Source organism: Vidua macroura, chromosome 1 (assembly GCF_024509145.1).
Source record: "Vidua macroura isolate BioBank_ID:100142 chromosome 1, ASM2450914v1, whole genome shotgun sequence".
NCBI lineage: Eukaryota > Metazoa > Chordata > Aves > Passeriformes > Viduidae > Vidua > Vidua macroura.
Genome location: NC_071571.1, coordinates 139,818,573 through 139,841,518, shown reverse-complemented (window position 1 = coordinate 139,841,518; position 22,946 = coordinate 139,818,573). Strand labels below are relative to the sequence as shown.

The following is a 22,946-nucleotide window of genomic DNA, read 5'->3' as shown; positions in this document are numbered from 1 at the left end:
TGAAAGAACAGAGCCATTCTGTGACACGTTCTAAACCGAAGAACGCAGAGCCCGCTGCGGGCGGAACGAGGGCGGGGCGCCCTCACAGCCCGGCCGCTCCCCGGGAGAACCGTGCACGCGCGGCGGCCCCGCCCCGCCGAGGCTCCGCCCCCCCGGAGCCCGCGCGCCGCTGTCACTCAGCGGCCGTTCGTCACTCCCGCGGCTCTGCCCCGCCTCCCGGGGCCGCGCGCACGCGCAGTGGCGGGGCCGGGGCCGGTTGGGGGGGGGAATTTGACCGTAAACATCCTGCGGTTTGAACGGCGCGTTCGCGCGCAGGAAGGGCCGCGGCCGCCATCTTGTTTGCTTGAGCCAGCGGCTCGGCTCCACTTCGGCTCCACTCGGCTCGGCCCGGCCCGGCTTCGGCTCAGCTCAGCTTCGGTTCGGTTCGGCGCCGCTCGACTGGGCTCGGGCTCGGCCCGGCCCGGCTCGGCTCGGCTCGGCAGGAGCAGCGAGCGGTCCCCGGGTCCGGAGCAGGGTAAGGAGTGGCTCCGGCCGCCGCGGTCGCTGCCGGCGCCTGAAGGGGCCCGGCGGGGCCCAGCCGCAGCCCCGCTCTCGGGGTGCTGCCGTCACGCTCGGACTCGGAGCCGGCTTTTGGCCGAGCCCTCCCGGCGGGGAGGGCCCGCCTGGTGCGCCGCGACACCTGGGACTCCCCGGGAAGGGCAGGGCCAGGTGGCCGGGGCGATCTGAGGCGAGGCCGGGCGCAGCGGGGCCCTGAGCGCGGCCCGGCGGCGGCACGGGCACGGCCCGTGGGGAGCGGGGTCCGGGCCCCTGGAGCGGCCACACGCGGATCCGCAGGGACATTCCCCGGGGAGCCGGGTCACGGGGCAGCCGAGGGAGCCGTGGGGAGGCCGCGGCCGCCGCCGTGTAACTGATCCCTGGCTGCGCGTTCGCTGAACGGACAGCGAGGCTGCTGCGGTCTGGGGAGAGGGACAGGAGCAAAGTTCCATTTGCCAGTCTTCTGTTTTTAAGTGGAGTTTTCCTTCTGCCATGGATGGGGCAGGGTTCCGAATGTTCTCACAGCCTCTCTAGTGGCAATGAACTGCCTTCTGGACACTGTGGCTGTAGAGCTGCAAATAAAAGGGCCCTTTAAAAATGCCGGCCTTTTGAAGAACCAGGATCTTGCTCTTAGGGACACTGTTAGAAATCTTGGTATTGTTTTTAAGATTTCTCTGATCCTGATTAAAAACGGTTTTGTTAAATACAAAACAGGGCGTTGTTTTTATCAATAACAAAGGAAACTTGGGGTCACTGTGACTTACTGGCATCTTTCATTGAAAATGGCTTTTCTTTAAATTCAGACACATAAAGAAACTACTGTAAATTTGGAAAAGTTACCATTTAGGCCCATATTGTGCAAATGTGGGCGATAAGCACACTTTCCTTAATCTCTTACTCAGTAAAACTCATTATCAAGACCGGGGGACATCAAAGCATTATTAGGGCCGGGCTTCTGTTTTATCTTCTGAAGATTCATTTGCAAATATTAGACATTTTACAAAATTTAGGAAAGCAAAGGTCAGTCATTTAAAGTTTTAATTAGAGAGGAAGTAGGTGTGGTAGGGGTAATAAAAGGAGGAGCAAAAAGTTAGTGAGACCTACACTAAACTTAAATTACCACACAAATTAATCATGTCTTGCTTATACCATGAGATTTCCCACAGAAATTAGAGTATTTGCTTTAGTTACCACATCAGTTTAACTTCTTAAAGGTATAATGTTAAAAAGCTTTTTACATTTGGGCTCTTTGGATGAACAGTGCAGAGAAATAACTGCAAAAGCTGTGTACAGTACTTGTGAATGATCTGCCTTTTGAATTAGTAACCTTAGTGGGGCGCTGGTTCTATCTGATTATGTAGGTGTGTAGTATATTGTAATTGGAGAGCAGTGAATGCAGTTCCTGTAACGGAGTGGTATGGTTTAAGTAATTAATGGACCTGGTAGTGCAACCTCAGCCATAGGATTTCTGACAAATTGTTGATGCAAGAAACAAGACCTGGAGACAAATGGAAAATGCTGTATGTATTTACCAAAGGTATGTAAAGTTGAACTAGTTCAGTTTTACTTTTTTCAATAATTAATTTTGTGGACATAAGAAATTAAGGTGACTTGACACTGAGCTTTAGTAAAGCTGCAGGTGCCACAAAGAAATTCAGATAAATGTGGATTAACCAGACAATTACAGAAGTGGTTGAAGGAAGGAGATCAGATAAGGTAGTGGTGAAAAGAGGCCTGGAGCTGTAAGGTGGTGTTAGTGGAGTTTGTGATGATTTTTTTTCAGTGGCACCAAGTGTTCAGTGTGGTACCAAAACCTGCCAGGGAGGCAGCATTAATGAGTACCCACACATGGGAAGTTTAGTGATGTAAGAAGGATTGGAGAGTGAAGGGTTATGAGTTAAAGTTGGATTCTTCAAAGAACAGTTGCAGGGTCAGGATAGTTCTTCTGAACTTCTGAAGTCTGGTAGGGCCGGCTCAGACTGATGCAGGTGCACAGGGTGATCTCAACCTTCCCCAGATCACCCAGGGCTGCCTGGGCTTAGCAAAGCAGAAACGGCTTAGGAGGAAATTAAGCAGGTGGGGGGAAAACAGCAGAGAAGAGAAATTGAAGGGATAGCACAAGGACAAATTCATTAAAATGACTGGCTGATTTCTTAAACTGTAGTGTGGAATTTGTCTGCTCGTTCGTGTATGACTGTGGTTTTGGACTAGCTTTACAAGGAACAAAAGTAGGTGACAGTAAAAAAGTAGAAGACTGAACTTTAGTTGGGGACTGGTGTGTATGTCTGTGTGTACATAACCTAATCTGGGGAGAGCAGCTGGTTTAATGAGCTGGAGTGAGCCACAGTCAAATAAAAATATGCTGAATGTTCTGCCTGCTGTCAGCTCTTAGTTCATTAAGCACCTTTCTGCATGCCTTGAAGAATGGGGCTAACTATGCTGGTGTGCTCTTCAGAGGTTAGACAGCTGTTCTAATCAGAAGAAGGATTTTAAGATGAAATATATGTGAGTTGAGGGTTAAGATGAAGCTCATAGTTACACCATCTACCAAATTTTCTTACTTTGAAAGAAGCAATTACCAGATGAGAGGATGAAACAAATCCTCTCAGATGAGAGGATGAAACAGTCACATTCTGGATCAGACCCTGTGTATGACCGGTGTTATGTTAGTTCTGCTTTACATTTCACTTACTTTGTGTGTAGAAGTATAGCAAAGAGAAGAGCGCAGAGTAGAGGAGATTTTTTACACTTCTGTAGGAAGAGCAGTATTTTTTAAATTGTGCAGTTGTTGACCAAGTTACATAGAGAAAACCTGAGGATAATTGTGGCACATTGAAGCAAATTCAAAGGTAATGGCAGTAAAGTTTCAGGTATTTTAAAAGGTTGATTTAGCAAGATCAGGCTTTGGTCCTACCTGGCCTTGTGTGAGCACATACTCTGTTTGCCTTGGAGGAATGCAAGCAAGACAGGAAAATGCCAAAGTTCTTAGAACAAGTTTTATGGTCCTGTTTCATATCCAGTTAATTACAAAAATTGATAGTTGTGTTTTACCTTACAAGCTTTTTAAGAGCCATCAGCTACCCTTTTTCTTTTGTGGATTCCTAGGAGTTGCTTTTTCAGCCAGTGATATATTCTGTGTGTCTGCCTGAGCACTCTGCCACTTGTAGAAATTCTTGGTTCCTTTAACATTCATCCTAGTCTCACATTATGCCAGAAAATCTATTTCTTCCTTTATGCCACTGCCTCAACATACTGTGCTATGAATTAAAGATCAGACAAAAAGCCTGAAATGCAGAAGAGGGAGTATCAGAAAAGAAAGAGAAAATCTGGAGAGAGCAGGAGCAGCCTTTGGGGGCTTGCTTTGAAGAGCCGAGGTGCTAAACAGCTGAACTGTAAAGGTGGGCTTTGTACAGTTGCTCTGACCCAGTTATTGCCATGCAGAGCATCTGCTGGAATTTGGAAGTGGCAGGGACGCATGTGACAAGAAATTACTACTTTAGGTAACAGAATCCTTAAGTGATAAATAAATTGATTTTGTCCAAATTGTCCAAATAGTGAGTTTCACATTTAACAGGAAACTTAAGTATGTTTTCACTTAACTGTGTGTTTGAAGTTTTGTGAAACCCATGTTATCTGTTTTAATAATTGTGCCAAACGCCACTAATCGAAGTACGCTCTTTTGCAACTGTTGTTGAATGCTTTTAATGGATTAATACAAGTGGTTTTGTTTACTCTGTTTGTGTTTTCCCCTGTTCCTCATGTTCAGGGGTAATTACAGGCTAACTGTTGCATGGTTCTGATAGCAACTCAAGATATCAAAATGCTGTGCTTCAAACTTATGTCTCTGCATATACAAAAATATTGAGGCCTTCAAAAATATGCAAGGATTGAATTGTCTCCTGGACTTAAGACAGTGTGATTTCTTTCAAAAAATCATGGGGGAAAAAAGAGAATACCTTCCTTTAGATAATGTTTATTCAAAATTTATTTCATTGTGCTTCCTGGAAAAACTTGCTTGTGGCCATCTTTGTGCAGTGCTGTCCTTAGCTCTGTGCTGTCGCACAATCCCAATAAAAATGGCATTTTAACTTCTTGGTAATTTGCAGCTTTATTATGACTAAAAGCTATTAACTTCACTCCTAAGAGTAGTTTTAATTCTGTATACAGAGTTAATTTGACTTTAAGCTGAATGTGGCCTTTATTTCCTTAAAATCTTCTCCAGTGTTTTGGTCGTGGATGAAATTGGTGGCCAAGCTGTCATTAAGAGAGTAGCTTGATAATCAGTTCTGTTATGCAACTCTCAAAGTGGGAAAAAAAAAAAAAAACAGTTCTTGGACTTGACTTTGAGATATACAGTTTTTTCATTTATTATCCAGATGTCTAGAATCAGTACTGAATCAGTAATGTCAGAGCTTCTTTTGCCCATGTGCTTAAATTCCTAGCAGTAACAATTGTGACTTGCTGTGCTTCCTCTGGCAGTTTTTCTGTAGGCATAGAGGAGGTAAAAACTAAAATGCACTAGTTGTGCTTTTCTGTTCTTCTCTTTTGATTCATTTTCCTGGGTTATAAAAACTACTGGAAAAACTCCTTGTGGAGATTCTTCTACTTTTTTAATGCAAACTTTTTTTTTCCTGTACATGTAGTTAACTGAATCATATGTTTACCTCATGCATGGAAGTGGCATGTTTAGATCATAAGGCATCATGCTGTTCTGATTCCCCATGGTTTGATGTGTTGGCATCTTATCAGTTGTAAAAAAGTAATTATTAGATAAATAGATAAGAATGTCGTCTTTTTTTCCGATGAAGGAGAAAGTAAATGGAAACTTAAGGAAGTTTGGAATAATGCATTCAGTTTTCTCACCACTTTTATCAACACTTGATTAAAAAATATGAAATGGAGAATGGTCTGTTCAGAAATGGAAGATATGATTGTGCTTCCTGTTTAGGAAATTATAGTGAAGTCCAAAAAGATTTAGGGCTGTATAAAGATGAATGTTTTGTTGGGACAATGTATAATATATACTGGTGTAGTAGCTACTGAACTAAAAGTAGAAAGAAGTCATAGAAAACTGCTGTGGAGTAAAAACTGAGATGTGCTTCTTTGCATTAGGAAACTTTGGAATCATTACCCTAAAGGTAAAAAAATTCAAGATTATTTTTTCTTGAGGGATGGTAAACATTTCTAAGTTGTGTATGTGGCTGTTAGTGGGTGTTATTTCTGCTTTGTAATTCTTCTATAATAAATACATATATATGCTAATACATGGATACCATTTGTAAGTGTTGGCTTCTTAAACATATTAAACAAATAGTCTGACCTCAGTGGTTGAAAATCAAACATGTGCACTTCTTTTGAGGATAAGGGGGGGTATTTACAAGGATGTTCCTCATAAAATAAAATATGTGGAAAGAAATACTTGCTTTCTCTTTACAGGTTTGCACTTTGTTTTAGACATCTGGGACCATGTTCTATGCCCACTTTGTCCTGAGCAAACGTGGGCCGCTGGCCAAAATCTGGCTGGCGGCCCACTGGGATAAGAAGTTGACCAAAGCCCATGTTTTTGAATGTAATCTGGAGAGCAGTGTGGAGAGCATCATTTCCCCAAAGGTATCTGTTTTACACTAATCTCATGTTACCTTGCAGTTAAAAGAACTTGAGTGTACAGGTGGTAATTACTATATGGGCCACTGAAGCAAATAAAGTTCTGAATGTTGCTATTTTAAAGGGTGGAAAGGTCTGTTTAGATGTGAAATACTCTGTTGTGAAACAGGAAGAAATTTTAAGTAGCTTGATATTTTCACTTTTTTTTTTTTTGTTTTTCTTCCCCTCTCCTACTCGTGACAATGAAGTTGTTCATCTTAGAACTGATGGTGCAGTTGTGACTTTTGTCACTTAACAGCTGTCAATGTCTTATAAAAAAAGCAACTACTTGAAAACAAAAGAAAACTTACTTATATCTTTTATTTTGGTTGATACGAATGTTAACAGTTTTTATAATGCTACTCTTGATTTTAGAAGAACTGCTAGGTGTAAGCAAAAAGTGTATTGTACAATCACAGAGATGCTTACTCTTCCAGAATAGTGATTTGTTTCATTATCACTTTTGGAAGGATTTAGGAAGAAGATAATGTTCATGGACTCACTAGTGAGCTAGAGCATTCTTTTAGAGAAAGGAGAAACTAACAGGCACTTCTTCATATATTTAACTTTGTGTAACAGTTCATTAGCTGAAATATTAAAAAGACATTGAAGGAAATAAAGATCTTGAATTTGATGATGTTAAATTCTTTATGGCTTACTCTTTCTGTGAGATAATTATTCTGTGTACCATTCAACACAAATTTCATGTTCTTTCAGCCGAACATACTTAAAGAAGAATCCTTCCATGAATTACTTTTTTTTCAGTTTTATGTTCCCACAGTAGATGCTTCATTACATACTAAAGCAGTGAGATTGAAAAAGAAAGGAACTTGAAATTGTTTTACTGTGGCAGTGCTTGTTTATGGGCACTCCACATCTTCCACTGCAGGACAGAACATGGAGAGGTAGCTAACAGTTTTTTACCAGATTTTACTTAATCAAATCACTATTTATGGCTGCCCAGCTTTTTGTATTTTTCACTTTTTCCACAACTGAAGTAGCAAAGGTGGTATAAAAGAAGATGTGATAAAAATAGGCTTTGTCATTTATTTTTTTAACTAGACAGAGCAGTGTTTGGGAATTCCTGGAATGAGCTGCTATTAATTTAGTGATATTTGCTAGGTCATCCATAAATGATGTAATAGGGTATCACCTTGAACAGTAGACTTTGCATTCTTTGTTTCTTCAGATTTCTGCTGATTTTTATACTTGTTTTGGATATTTGATTTTATTGAGAAAACGAATGTAAAGCTGACTGAGGTGTCATTTAAGGGAAAAGGAAGATGCATCTAATTCACTGATTGTACAATATGTTTTTAGGTGAAGATGGCACTTCGAACCTCAGGACATCTTTTACTAGGCGTTGTTAGAATCTACCACAGGAAAGCAAAGTATCTTCTTGCAGACTGTAATGAGGCTTTCATTAAGATTAAGATGGCTTTTCGTCCAGGTATCTGTCTTTATCTAAGTGCTCTCTGAATAGCTACATTGATAAATGTATTTATTAAGAAGGCATACAATTCTGCCTTCTTATGTCTATATAATTACATAAAGGTATAGGTTATGGGAGAAGTAATTATTGCAGCTGGCTGGCTGACTGAGTTGTTTGCTGAAAAACATCTTTTTAACTGAATCTTGAACAAAAACTTCTCCTACTGACGCTGATTCAGTAAAATCACACTTAGCATTTTGGCTGTTGCTGGTGTGTGATGTTAAATGGAAGTACACTGCATGGTTTTTACCTTCTGTCTGAAGAAGGCCAGTGCCCTACTGAATAGAAGCACAGAAGGGGGCTGGTTTCTGTCAAGGGTCAGGAATCTTTCGCTATGAATTACAAAAGAAACATGAAAGTAAGCTTTTTTTACCACTTTCACATTATAGCTTCTGAAAATAATGTGAGATGTAATGTGGGCATCAAAGATAGTTTTCCTTTTGTATGTTTGCAACATAATTTCCCACTCTGTAATTGCTTACTTCAATATTTTCCATGAAATTGGGGTTCCATATTAATACCTGAAATTACTTTTCTATCCAGCAGTCAATTAATTATTTGGCTTTCATTCTTTCATGCCTTTATAGATAGTTTTCTTTAATTTTGGCCTAGGGAACTTTTTCTCAGCTGAAATGTAGCTGTGGCAGTGATGCTGCTGGATGCTCACAGCTGCTAAATCATATTCTGACCTTTTAAGTTGGTGAGTGCAATATATTTAAAAGCTGAACTTGAGGGAGACTTTTTGTTTTATAAAAAGGCAACTCTTGAAAGCCAGTGCAGCAGTTACTTGAGAAAAGTTAAGGTGTGTAATGCCTTTATCTTAATTTCCTGATCTACAGGTTGTGATTCAGGCACTGAATTCAAGTACTGAATGTTACGTAGCTTTCAGTGGCAGTTTGTTGACTGTTGCTAGTTTTTTGTTTATTACTGTGTTTAACTTCCCTGGGTTATAATAAGAACATAATTTTAATATCACAAGACATTCTGTTTTCCCAATTTTCCCTCTCCTAACAAGAGTGCATGTCGAAGGTGAAGCACCTTAAAATCAATATTTATAAAAGTGCCACGCTGGCGTGACAGAAGCTGAGGCACTGGTCTTTATTTTCAGTTTATCAGCATTGTGCCTTAGGCATTGAGTCTTTCTGTTCTGAGAATCATTACATGTTTCATTTTAAGCAGCAGACAAATAAAAATATTGAACAGCCCTGAAAGGATGGACTAAATTTCTTCATTCCTAGTCAAGTACTGTGATGAGTAAGCTACAGACTCATGCTTGTTCCTGGTCTCTGTGGACAGTGGTTCTTTGATTATTCATTGCAGAGGGGAGCACAGTGAGCAGAGTGTTTCTGAAGTATCTGTACCTCAGAATTGCCTGTGTTGTATGTGTGGGTCAGAAGGCAGAGCATAGAGCTCAAATCTTCTGCAAATTACTGAAGGAATTGAACCTGCATTTCCCATGCACTTTCAAGTGCCCTGACCTTTTAAGACTTTGAATAAAACAGAGGGACCAACTGCTGGCACTGGTTTTGTGATGCCCAATCTGATATTCATGCTCTGAGAATGCCTGCTGAATAAGAGTAAGCATCTCTGGAGGATAAGAAAAGGTATGTGTGTGGTTTTGGTAATACAGCTCTTTTATGTGCAGAAGCCTATAAGTTAGTGAGCCCCAAGTGCAATCAGTTCTGTTCCAGCACTTCTGGAGCTGATGGAACTGAATAAAGGATCAGTAGCAAAGTATTCACACTGTGCTGCGACTGTAATGTAGAGCCCTGCAGCTCATACCATGTATCATGATAAAATTATTTTGGAGCAGGTACCCATAGTGTTGTGAAATATGCAATGCCTGTGTTGGCCGCACAGCTCTGCACAGTGCTGCACAAACATTACTTTATACAGACAGTGCAAGGGCTTGAGGATATTTGTTTTGAATTTAGTTTGGATTTCACTTACTGCCATTATCTAAGGGTTTTTTTTGTAGGTATCTCAGCATCAGTTCAGTTCAACAAATTTAAAGACAGTAGGCCCATGCAGAGAGAAAATGCTAATGGTATGGTGAAAAACGCTGTCCTTGTAAGGAATGGGAACTCATGTCTGGGTGTTTTTCCTTGCAGGAGTTGTTGATTTGCCTGAGGAAAACAGAGAGGCTGCTTATAATGCTATTACCTTACCTGAGGAGTTTCACGATTTTGACCAACCACTCCCTGATCTAGAGTAAGCTTGGGGTTTTTTCCATTTCCATGACAATGAGAATTGGTTTTAGTTGAGGAGAACTGGATTTTAAACAGCTAACTCATTGCTGAATGTAAAAAAATAGTCTGTAGGTAACTTCTATTCTTAGGTCTTTTTAATATACTGATAAGGAAGTGTGCAGTCATTTTTGTGTTGATTTTAAGTTCATAGTAGCATTGACTTTAACTGAAGCTAAAGATGTCCTTACAGGAGCTTTTGAAAAACTCAGATATCTATTATAACTTTCTTTTCTTCTATGCAAGGCACCCTCTATCACATACATCCTTAGGTTGGACAAGATTAGTTTTATGTTGCTGACCTTATGAAGTGGCACTTTTAATTCTTAAAACTTCTTAATATTTATGGGTTACTTTTACATATAACAAGTACGCAACCTGAATAGTTCTTAATCTTTGAAAAATGGATGGGTTTTATTATTTTTTTGAGTTATTCATAACATTCATATTTTAGAATCCAGCTTACTCAGTGTTCAATTTAGTTTAAATTCAAGTTAGAGTAGATACTAATTTGAAACTGCAAAAAATTTCTGTGTATTTATAAGAAATGTACCTTAATATACCACAAAGGGTGTTAACTTGGTAGTGGTGCAAAATACAGTATTTGATAAACTATATTAATGACTTTTGAAGCTGAAGGGGTGGAAGGTTTTTCTTAATTGTTAATTTGGCCTTTGAAATTAGGAATCCCAGCACAGCAAGGAGTAGGAGAGGTTACTGATACATTTCCCAGAAGCTAATGCAATTTGGATGATAGGTTTGAACCATTAATGGTCTCACTGTTTTAAGTAGTAGTTTCTATTCAGTGTTCACCTTTTTTTTTTCAATTATTGACTTGAATGTAAAAATGTTTTTTACTGAATAATGTAATGTTTATTTCAGCAGGCTTTATCTGTTCTTTGTTTTTTAATGAGATATTTAATAATTGCCTTCTGTTCGTTTAAGTGATATTGATGTGGCTCAGCAGTTCAGTTTGAACCAGAGTAGAGTGGAAGAAATTACAATGAGAGAAGAAGTAGGCAACATCAGTATCCTCCAGGATAATGACTTTGGTAAGGATCTCATGTGTTATTATGCGTTACTAGCTAATTTCAGTTATTGTAAGATGCAGTTTTGCAATTACTATGGAATGCCCAATGAGCTCTAAACAAATTAGATCAAACCTGTGGTTTTGTATATTTAATTTTTAGTTTACTCATGTCAATTTTTCCAGAAAGTCTGTTCTCTAATGCTCAGCGAACTTCTAGCTGCCTAGAATGGGCAGAAAGAAAAGCTGAAGAATATGCAGTCAAGTTAATCATTGAAGTACTGTGACAATTATAATTTTCAAAATGTGATGTGAATATGAAGTGAGCTGTTGCTTTAATCATAAGCATGCTCTCAGTCAGAAACCATTGGGACATTTCTAAAGCTGAATCAGTCACTGATGACAAGTTTGCTACTTTAGGTATCTTTTCAAGGACAGTATTCTAACATCTGAATCAAAACATAAAGACAGTTTTATTTGAATGTCTGGTTCCTAATCTACAGTATTGTAAACAATAATTCAGTAATAGTTTTGAAAGAATAATCTAAAAATGGTGTTGACTGGGTATTGGTTTGGTCCCCAGCCTTGAGGCATAAGGCACAATGTCTTTGAATTGCATTGAATTTTTTGATTTCTGTGCAGATAAAGTGTAGTAGGATCTTGATAATATCAATTCAAATAAGTGCAATAAAATGCTTTGAAAATAAGATAGTTATTTTTATAATTGTTTGAACAGTATTTTTTGCTGTGGTATTGCTGGGCACAATTCCTTACATTTTGTCATTAACTGCAAATAGGATTAATTGAATTAAAGTTTGGTCTTACATATGGGCCTTTGTTGATCAGTTAGGTAGGTCTCTTGCATCTTGGTGTTTTAGCACTTAGAGCAGTGCAATTGTATTCTTGCAGGTGACTTTGGGATGGATGATCGTGAGATGATGAGAGAAGGTAGTGCATTTGAGGATGACATGCTGGTGAGCACTAGTGCTTCCAATCTCCTCCTGGAACCTGAACAGAGCACCAGTCACCTCAACGAAAAATCTAATCACCTGGAATATGAAGACCAATACAAAGATGATAATTTTGGAGAAGGAAATGATGGTGGAATATTGGGTAAGTTTGAGAAATTTATTTTTCCTCTATCCTACTTCCTGCCTTAATTAATTAGTTCGTGTGTAGATGAGAGGAACTTGTTTCCTTTGTTGCCAAATCCCTGTCAAAGTTATGCCTTGTACAGTGAGTATTTATACTCAGTGTGTATATATATACGCACTGAGCATATATTCCGGTTTGTGAGTACTGCAGCAGTGTAGATGACTCACAGCATGTTAAGTGTTGGCATAGTTAAAACAAAGTTCTAAAAAGTTATATGTAAGATGCAAATATGTGGCAAGTATATTGTAATAAATGTTATCTGTAAGCTCAGAATTGGATCTGAAATGCCCCTTGAAAGAGTACTGCTACTTTCTTCTATGTCATATTGAAAGTACTTTCTAACTTTTGCACTATCTTCATCTGTGTTGCAATAAACTTGTCTGCACTTCTTTGTAAATTTGCCTATACTTATTTCATGAATTTGTGGATGCAAAACTGATTCTTTCATATGGTTGTTTCAGATGACAAACTTCTCAGTAATAATGATGGTGGTATTTTTGATGACCCACCTGCACTCTCAGAAAGTGGAGTAATGATGCCAGAGCAGCCTCCCCATGATGATATGGATGATGATGATAATGTATCAAGTGAGTATGATCTAGGACCAGATCTAGAATTACTTTCAACTCATGTAGTTTGGATTCTAATTCCTTAAAAGCATACTAAGCTCAAAAGTATGAAGTGTGGTAAACCACCTGAAGGTGTGGAGGAGGGCATGGGAGGGGTAGCACAGCCTGTTAAAAGTTTTGACCTAGTGCAAGGTTCTTATTGTCATTGGCAGTGGGAGGCCCGGACAGCCCGGACTCGGTCGATCCGGTGGAACCGTTACCAACCATGACTGACCAGACAACGCTTGTTCCCAATGAAGAGGAAGCTTTTGCTCTGGAGCCTATTGACATAACTGGTGAGTGAGCTATTGGGGAGTATTCAACACAGTTTGTCAGAGACCACCTTAGCTTGATGGAGTGGAAATGAATGTCTAGCACTGCTGCTGACTCTGCTTCTCACTTGGGAGAAAAACCAGGGATCAAGTGCTGAATTCCTTTTATTCTAATAGTAGCCCTCTAGTACCTTGCAGAAAGGTAGCTTACATAGATGGTGTCAGAGAATACTAGTTTGTAGTTTCTGCAGGGAGCGCATGTAACAGCATGATACTGGAGCTTTAGATAAACATGCTAGTTAAAATGCACCACGTTGAAATGGAGCTCAGCATGTCTTTCATTCTAATATGGTGTCTGTAGTGCAGCACAGTTCTTGATATGCTGTGTTTGAAGGGTGGGACTGATTGTTTACACTGAGGATGAGTGCTGTTCTAGTGATTTGTAGCTTTAATGAATTGCTGATTTCAGGAGGTGCACCTTTGCATTTGAATTTCTACTAAGTAGGGATTTTCCTTACCTTTTTCTTTAATGCAAGAAACGTGCTTATTTTAACTGATACTATGTTTGGCTCATTATATACTGACCCCTGCTTTATTAAAAAACTAATATCTGGAAAGAACGTAGCTTGTCCTGTGCTTTTGGACTGAGCTCCAGGCCTTGATTCCTTGCTTGGCCAGTGGGAGAGCCCTGGCACTGCCCTCTCGTGGCGGGCTGGTAGCAGGGGACCAGCTCATCTGCTGGTCCAGCAAAGACAACATTTACCAGAGCTTCAGGGTCTGCTGCAGAGTACCAGGCTGTGACCACAGTAAAGTTATCCTAGAATAGGATCAGAAGTTTACAGCTAAAATAATCACCCACATTAACTCTACCAAAGCTCAGGTAGGGCTTAGGGGGAAAAGTGAGTGTGATATTTTAGATCTGTGATTAGAGTCATAGAATGGCTGGGATTGGAAGGGATCATGAAGATCTAGGTGCAGCTCTCTTGCCATGAGCACAAGGACACCTTCCAGTAGACCAGGTTGCTCAGAGCTCCATGCAGCCTAGCCTTGAATACTGACAGGGATGGGGCATCCACAGCTCCTCTGAGCAACCTGTTCCACCACCTTGCCACACTCACAGTAGAGAACTTCTTCCCAATATCTCTTCTGAAGCTACTCTCTGTCAGTTGGCAGCAATCCCCCTTAGCTTTTTACATGTCTTTGTAAAAAGTGCCCTCCGTTTTCCTTGCAGGCTCCCTTCAGGTACTGGATTGCCACAGTTAGGTCACTGCAAAGCTCCCTTTTCTTCAGGCTGAGCAAAACCAAATCTCTCGGCCTTTCCTCATAAGAGAGGTGCTCCATCCTTTGTTCAACTTGGTGGCCAGTGTTTGCACCAGTCTATCAAGCAAGCCATGGAAGAGAGAGGCATGTGCAGCTGAGGACATTGACGCTTAGGTAGATTTAAATTCACAGAAGATTTTGTAGGTTATAGGAAAGCATTCATAGTATTTGATGTTTTATACTGCACATAGCTTTTAATCCTTCTCCCAAAGCTAGTGTAGCCTTAGATTCTTGAGGCAGCTTTATATGTGGGCAGGTAAGACCTATAGAGAACTCGCAGGATTCTTTTACAGCATGGTACCTGTTTGAGCTAACCTTCATTACTTGCTAAAAATCTCAACAGTCAAGGAAACCAAAGCAAAGAGGAAGAGAAAGCTGATTGTGGACAGTGTGAAAGAACTGGACAGCAAGACTATTCGAGCCCAATTAAGTGACTACTCTGATATTGTTACTACTTTGGATTTGGCACCTCCTACTAAGAAATTGATGATGTGGAAAGAAACCGGTGGAGTTGAAAAGCTTTTCTCTCTGCCTGCACAGCCTTTGTGGAATAACAGACTACTGAAGGTAATGTTTTTGTGCAAGTTCATTTTTAAATGGACTGTATTCAGGATTGTGCTTCATGTATAGCAAATGTCAGCATATAAATAGTGATATAGTGATGACAGTATTTATAATTGGAAGAAAAAACATAGTAAAAGAACTAAGATAAATATTTTAAACATTGCTGTTATCAGTTACAAAGATAAATAATTTTGTAGAAGTTAGTACTGTTGGAGAGGAGCTTAAAAACTGAGAAAGAAAGATAGGCCATAATTACTTAATCATCCAAAATGAAATAAAAGGCACTGAGAACTGCAATAGTGAATAATGTAATGTTTCCTTTGTAGCTCTTTACTCGCTGTCTTACACCTCTGGTACCAGAAGACCTGAGAAAGAGGAGGAAAGGTGGAGAAGCTGACAATCTTGATGAGTTCCTTAAAGACTTTGAAAACCCAGAGGTTCCCAGAGAGGAGCAGCAACAGCAGCAGCAACAACGAGATGTCATTGGTTTGTGTCTTGTCAAAGATGCTCTGCTTTCCCTCAGAGCATATTTTTCTCTTCTATCTGTGCTTTGTATTAAGTCATGAAAGATTATGTATGAAACAATGAGCTTTGTAATGGTTGTTTAGCTTGATGTGATGCAACCTCTGACATAAAATAACTTTTTTTTCCTAGAAATAGGGAATACTTAGGAATTGCTTGAACCAGGGGATTAAAAGTGCAGGCTGTTGAAAGTGCTCAATTCTAAAATAATAGCGGATTGGATTTTAGTACAGTTTCTAATAACATTCTTAAGTATCTAAAAGAAGATTTGTTGTGGAATACAGATGAACCTATTCTGGAGGAACCGAGCCGTTTACAAGAGTCGATGATGGAAGGCAGCAGAACCAACCTTGATGAATCGGTTATGCCACCCCCACCAGCTCAGACTGGTGTTAAACGCAAACTGCAGCAAGTAGAACCAGAGCCAGTGCTACCTGTGAGTAAGCTTTTACTATTTTTTTATGGGGAATGACAAGTGGGCAGTGTCTTTGAGTAGGAAATGACACAGATTTGAGGCCCTAGCTTTCTATGATCCTTTGTGTTTCATTGTAGTAGTATTAGAACATTTGTCCTTGGGTATCATTCTGGTGCCTTTGTTAGGTGAAAGGCTTACTGAAACATTTAAAATGCTGGTAGGATACAGAAATTATACTCTTTCCTCCAGTAAAATCTTCAAGGAGTCTAGTGTATTGCTTATCAAGTCCTGCTTGGCAAATGTATATGAACAGCTTCCATGAAGCAAGGATTGTGTTAGCTGCATAAACATCTTCTAAGACAACCCTAGTGTTCCAGGCTTAAGGCTTCAAAGAAAAACTTTGATTATCTGGAGAGATTTCCTAGTTGAGTTGTGAATAGACTTGGACACTAGCTGTGATGCAGTGTGAAAGGAAACTGAAGGGGAGAGGAAGGAAATGGGCAGAATGAAAGGTGTATTTTTCTGAATGCTTGTGTGGTGAGAACAGTCCTGGTTTATGTGGTGTCTCAAGTTTGCACATTTTTTAACCTCACTTTTCACGTCCATGGCTAACAGGTTGTTCACTGTAGAATGGGATTGTTGGATGTTACATTATCTTACTAAGCAGGGTGGCAGCTGCTGCTCCTCTTGCCCTTTCTTTCACTCCTTTCAAGGGGTGAAATCAGCATTGACTGTGCTAAGTTAGTGTAATTGGGGTATTGGTGTTTTGGGAATTCTGTAATCATCTTAGAGGCCAGGTCAGGCCTCTAGCAACAACCTGTAGTGATACCTGCTGTGTGACTACATCAGAAGTTGCTTAGCCATTTTAGGGTATGTGTAGAAACAGTTTCAGGTGTCAAGGTAACTTTACTGGCAAGCACTTGAGTACAATGTATTAATTTTATTAAAACTGTCTACATAAATTCTATTAAATTTCTGTATTTTCCTCTTGACATAAATATTTTCTGAGAATATACTTCAGCACCAAAATAATACATATGTTTTCAGAAACTTTGCAAGTACCAGTGTTTTAATTCCTTCATGTTTGTATTGATGAGAACAGCATTTTGATATTTTGAAGATGACTAGTTCCAGTGAGTTAAAGTGTGTTCATGTAGCATTGCATCTGGTGATGTGGGATTTTAAATTTGCATATGCTGATCCAAGGAATGAGATCAGTAGTTTGGATGGTGGCATAAGTGAAGTTACTGGAAAGCCTTTTTACTTTACAGTGGTAGAATTTCTGGTTTGAGTAAAATCTAAAGGATTGAAAATACACATATGGACAGCAAAACAAAATTGGTTTTTGGTTTTCAAAAATGAAAAATTCTGACAAATGGCTAAGATTATATACTTGAATTTTATTAAACTGGTCTGTAGCACCATCATTCTATTGTAAAAGAAGTGACAAAATGATACTGTTTGTTTAACTGTATTGTGTGCTCTTAAAGCATCCACCATCACAACAGCTGGAAATACCACCTGTAGAAATGCCTCCAGAGGAGCCCCAAAACATCTGCCAGCTAATACCAGAGCTAGAACTTCTGCCAGAAAAAGAGAAGGAGAAGGAAAAGGAGAAAGAGGAAGAGGAGGAAGAAGAAGTAAGAACTCTGTGTAGAATCAGTTTGTGTGTTTCCCAGAAGTGGATGAATGTTTGACTGTGGATTCAGTAAAAGGCATAAGAAATAACTCTTTTGTCTGTTCTCATAAATAGCCCTTGGAAATTTAATTCTTAAATTATTTCATGAGCATTTAATAATATTTATATTATTTAATTTTATAAATTACATATACATTCTGTTTTGAATTAGTGTTCTCCTGTTCTTACCCATGGCTGGATTAAGCCAGTATATGTTTATGATGCCTTAGATAAGAACTTTTGAACTTCGATGGTGTGGTTCATTTTAAGTAGCTTGTGCTACTTGAAGAAAGTAGCTTTCTGCAAGAAAACCAGCCATGTCCTCAAATAAGATAACTTAAGTTGTCTCTTAGCTACAGTATTTAATATCCTGTGGTAACAAACAGACCAAACTTCATTGGTATCTTTTATTTTACATTTGCTTCCAGGAAGAAGATGGCACAGGGGGTGATCAGGATCAAGAAGAAAGGAGATGGAACAAGAGGACTCAACAAATGCTCCATGGCCTTCAGGTACACATGATCATTTGTTTTCTCTTAAAGTAGCTTTTGAGTGTGTCCACTGATGCTTTTGAGCCGAGTTAAAAGGTGAAGAAAAAGCTTTTTTTGCAGTTGATGTTACAGCCTAAAATACCAGTGATCTTAGAGGGGGAAGAATGCGTGTAGTTGATTAAATATGTATCAAATAATTGTATTAAAATTGAATCTATAATTTTATAATTGTCACTTACTGTTTAGAGAACACTTGAAATAAAATTCGCCCAAGTGTTTTTCAGCCTTTAAGTCCACACTTGGTGTGCAACTAAGATTCCCAGAAATTTAAATAATAAAGCAATTGACTGTATTTTTAATGAAATCGTAGCACCTCTGACTTTGTGCTATGTGTCTTCAGGCAAACCACCATAAAGGTCTAGGGATAACACCATTGTACAGGATATTTACTTCCTGGCTAGGCTAGTTGGAAAACTTTAATGCTATGAGAAACTGAATCTCTTGACAACTGCGGAAATGTGACTTTGGCTGATTTCTAGCATGTGGGTTCAGTCTGCACACACATATATCTATCTATTGCTCTCTGTGTTTGTCCTCCACGTACTCTTGGACTACCTTTGCCTTTCAGCCTGGTTTGTAGCTCCTTTGTTCCCTTAAACATTTTGGCAGTTCGTGAGATTTGGCTGTCACTGAATGCCACATCCCAAATGGTCATGCACCCCCCCCTCTTCTCTTGCCCAGCTTTAAATGCAGAGCATGATGCCACATGACATGGATTATGCTTTTGGCCAGTTAGGGTCAGCTGTCCTGGCTGTGTCCCCTCCCAACTCCTTGTGCACCTCCAGCCTACTTGATGCAAAACAGCACCATATGAGCTGTTGTGAAGAAAATTAACTCTGCCCCAGACCAAATCAGCACAACTGATTAAAATGAAAAAAGTTTAAAAATAATTTCTAAAGTATACAGATGTTGAGTTGGTAGTGTTGTGTAATGTTTTCCTCCCTGAATTTTTATCACAGTTTCTGAAGAGAGCTTTAGAATTCTCTTTGGCCATAACTGCTTTTTTCAATTCTTTCTTCCACGTACCCAAAAGAGCATCATATTGGATGGCTGAAACATTAAATCTACAATGAGATTTGGAGTGAAGGTCTGATTAATATAAAATAATTTGGTTTGGCCAGCCAAATACCTTTTCATCTAGTTGAAATCCATTCCAGGGCAGACAGTTCTGCTTTAAATCGAACACAATACTTTGATAAAATCTAAGTGACTTTGGGTACTTAGTTTAAGACAGAGGAGTTTTAGAAATAAATAGGCTTTCACCTTGGGAAATTATGCATCTTTTAAAGAACGTTAGCTCTTGAGATTTTACTTTATTGTTTTTGGAATTACATTTATTTTGAGAAATAAAACTTGATTTTTCTTTATTTTATTCCGATTAAGAAAAAATTGTCCTGTAGTCAAAAAAGACTGGTTAGCTGTTGCTGCAGAAATAAAATCTTGTGCTATACAACACTGTTTCTGGAATACATCCAGCAGATTCAAGAATGATTTTTCACACATCTCTGGGAAGCCTACTAGATTTCATTTAGCTAAGATCCATGAAGAAATTCTCATGTACATGTTGTAATGTTCCCATTCCTCTGAATCCCTCAGTGTCCTGTGGTTGACAACAAACAATCTTGCCAAGAGGCATTGTTGTTTCTGTGTAGTTCTCTATTTAACTTGTGGTATCAATGTTGTTTTTTTCAGAGAGCTCTTGCTAAGACTGGAGCAGAATCTATCAGTTTGCTTGAGCTGTGCAGAAATACGAATAGAAAACAAGCAGCTGCAAAGTTCTACAGCTTCCTGGTACTGAAAAAGCAGCAAGCTATAGAGCTGACACAGGAGGAGCCCTACAGTGACATCATTGCCACCCCTGGTCCCAGGTTTCACATTATCTGAATGGTTTCCTAGAGCAGAGCTAGTGCTCCTCTCACCAGTGCGTGCGTGTATTGCCCCGTCCATAGGGCCCACAAGACCATTGCAGAAAATTTAGATTTTATTGTCTGTATAAAGTCCTTGGTTTTCTCTTGGGGTTATTTTGGGGTTTGTATTTTAACTTTACCACTCAAATTTTTAGTGAAACTGCTGGCTGGGTTGGGTGACTTGAGTTCCAGCTGCAGAAACCAGACATCTCAAGCACCCAGATAAAGATTGTTTTAGCAGCTCAGAGCAGATGTGTGCAATATTGATGCATGTGATGTTGAGTATCAATGAAAATGTCTTACAATAATTTGACTAGTTGATTCAGTAGAGATATTTTTAACCTATATAAGTAAATCTGAATGGCCAACCTTTTGTCTGATTAAAACCTTTGCCAAACTCATCTGAAATGTTCAGTCTGCTTCTCATAGTAGTAGTATTTTTTCTCCCCTTCTCTAGATCTTTGTGCATACCGTGGGTCTCTTAAAGCTGCCAATATGAAAGGTAGTGCCTGATATGTCAGCTTGCTGTGTCACTGCATTTTTGCAGTCAGATTTTTGTAGCCCTTGATGCTAAGGGGAAACCAGTGTCTGTGGAAAGCACTTCCTCTACATGACACATGAAAGGACAGAACATGTGAAGCGTTTTAGACGAAACATTCCTTTTCACTTATCACCTTGTTATGGTCCACTACTGATAATGGCTAATTACTGTTAATAAATGACAAATGAAAGCTAGTAATTTCATTTAACCATTTAAGAAATCATAATGCTTTAGGTTTGCTAGAGCTGTATATAAATTCCAGACTTTTTAAAACAGACTTCTAGATTGTAAATTATCTGATTTTTTTATTAAGCAAGCATCCAACAGTAAGAATAAGAAAAATTGCTAAATTCAGATACCACCTGTACCAAAAGAGCAACAAACTTTGAATATAGAGTACAGATGGGCACAATTCCACTTAATTGTGTAGTGTATTAATGGCTCTTTGGATATATTTATGGTTTTAGTATCAATTTTTTCTGATAATGTACACTCCCATGTTCAAAATGTTTTATCAGTTTTGCGAAAGAAATCCGGTTTGATTTTATTTCTAAAGAATGAAGCTTTACTGTTAGACCAGGTAGCACCAGAAATTATGTGAATATGTTGATTATGGAGACCTGTCTTAACTTTTTTTAGGGCAAAATTATTCACACTGAAGGTTCTGGTTTTAATGTTGGCACTTTTGTGAAATAATTTTGGGACTCTTAAATTTCAGTGTATACTCAACTGTAAAGTTATGTGAATGTTTAAAAAACTCTGAGACTACATGATGACCATGTTTTAATAATCCTTGAAAAAGTTAATTGTACAAAGTTACTGCAGCTTTATTTTCAACATGATGTGCCTGTAAAACCATAATTTTCTCCTTTGTAAAAAGAGACATTGTAGATAACTTGAATGTTTAATTATAGAAAAGGTCATTAGTTTCTTGTTACACATTTTTAGTCTGTTTTTGTTGCTTTTCAAAGTTATTATTCTTGAAAATAGTTGATGCTGTTATGTATAACTTTTCTAATAAAAGTTGTGTTATAAGCTGTTACGTATTAGATCTGTGTCTTGTTTGAACACCTCCCATTTATGTAGGAGAGACTGAGCACTATGAAATTGGTTATTTTGGTATTAGGTATGGAAAGATTTTGCTCTTTAAAAGATTAAACTTGAATATGTAAATAGAATTCTTGCCATTACTAAGGAAGTGTTACTCTACTGGCTGTACTGTGCTTTTGTTCAAGGATTCTATGCTAGGAATGTGCATGTGGAAAAATACGGGACACTGTCTATAAAATGTGATTTATCTTTGTGCCTGTCCCTTCTGAATGCCAGAACATCTCCAGCTCGGATTCTTGTAGCTCTGCTCTTCCCTTGCTTCTGGAATTGCTTCTGCATGTATGTCAGTGCCTCTGAAGGTACATGCTCCTCCTGGTGCGTCCAGACTCTTGGATCCAAGCCTGCAGCACATGGAGTCGCTTACCTCTAGAGTTTATATATATATAGGGGCAGTGAATTCTGACTGACACAGGCTGAGTGAGCTGACTTAGTCTGGGCTCCACACACAAAGGACTGTCCTGCTTTTGAGTGACCTGTGGAAGGGCCCAACCTGTGTGTGCTGTAATTCCTGTGGGATGCAGGCTGGCCTGTGCTGAGCCAGCCCAAGTGTGTGTGTGTGTGCAGGTGCAGCACTGGAAAAATTACTTTCATTATTTTGGTTCAATCTCTGTGAGAGAGAACTGTGGGAATTTGGGCACTTGGACTAGGATGAAAGCTCTTCTGGCTTTCCTTATATCAATAGATTTTATCAATAATCTAGTGCAGTTTTATCACCAGTTTGGCTCTTTGTTACACCACTGTGATCAACACTCATGATAAAGTGGTTTTGCTCAAATGTATGCCTGGTGATGCTCTAATCTGGGACACTGAATGCAAGCTCTGCTTTATCATGTACAGGATTTGTTACTAGTTCTGACCATGGCCTACAAGTAGTACCAATAGGCTTGCATTTCTTGGAAAGGAGGCTTTGTGGTAATGCACTGATCAGCTGTTGAATGATGTGTAAGGAATGGTGATAGAGCATTGGTGTTGATGGTGAGATGGAGAAGGGCTCTCTGTTGCACAGCATTCATTGTTTTCTCTATGACTGCTGCTGTTTTTTTTTTTAAGTGCTTCAGTATCTTGGTAAAGAAGTACAGCATCTGCATTTTATTATGGTTCCTCCTCAAACAAATGTTGAAATGGTTTTAAAGAAATTAACCATAAGCATTCACTTAGTGTTTACTGGATAGGAAGACATTTTTGTCGCAGCTCAGTGAGTAACATCTCTTTTCAGAAAGCTGTCTTGGGAGGGATTTAGATTTGATCGAGAGCATTACTGTAAAACGTGTTCTTCACTGCTTCCCAGTCAGGCTGGACTGGCTCTAGTGCCTTTGGCTGTCGTGCTGCACTGCAGCAGTGAGGGGAAGAAACCGCTGTGA

General features: G+C 39.3%; 1 protein-coding gene across 1 annotated transcript; it reads left to right on the top strand.

Annotated features, from left to right (window-relative positions):
* Positions 1-314: 314 nt before the first annotated feature.
* Positions 315-21,517, top strand: RAD21 (RAD21 cohesin complex component). Its single transcript, XM_053976657.1, has 14 exons — positions 315-514; positions 5,971-6,144; positions 7,498-7,627; positions 9,781-9,880; positions 10,861-10,967; positions 11,852-12,055; positions 12,559-12,684; positions 12,879-13,001; positions 14,641-14,864; positions 15,188-15,347; positions 15,668-15,819; positions 17,289-17,438; positions 17,905-17,988; positions 19,720-21,517. The coding sequence occupies exons 2-14, from the start codon at positions 6,001-6,003 to the stop codon at positions 19,909-19,911; spliced, it is 1,896 nt and encodes a 631-aa protein (XP_053832632.1). The 5' UTR covers positions 315-514; positions 5,971-6,000; the 3' UTR covers positions 19,912-21,517.
* The last annotated feature ends 1,429 nt before the right edge of the window (positions 21,518-22,946 follow it).

Excerpts from the sequence above, each read along its gene's own strand:
- RAD21 (XM_053976657.1), top strand. The coding sequence starts at position 6,001 with ATGTTCTATGCCCACTTTGTCCTGAGCAAACGTGGGCCGCTGGCCAAA. Across the intron at positions 10,968-11,851 it reads CCTCCAGGATAATGACTTTG|GTGACTTTGGGATGGATGAT; the intron begins GTAAGGATCTCA and ends GTATTCTTGCAG. Across the intron at positions 15,348-15,667 it reads GCAACAACGAGATGTCATTG|ATGAACCTATTCTGGAGGAA; the intron begins GTTTGTGTCTTG and ends TGTGGAATACAG.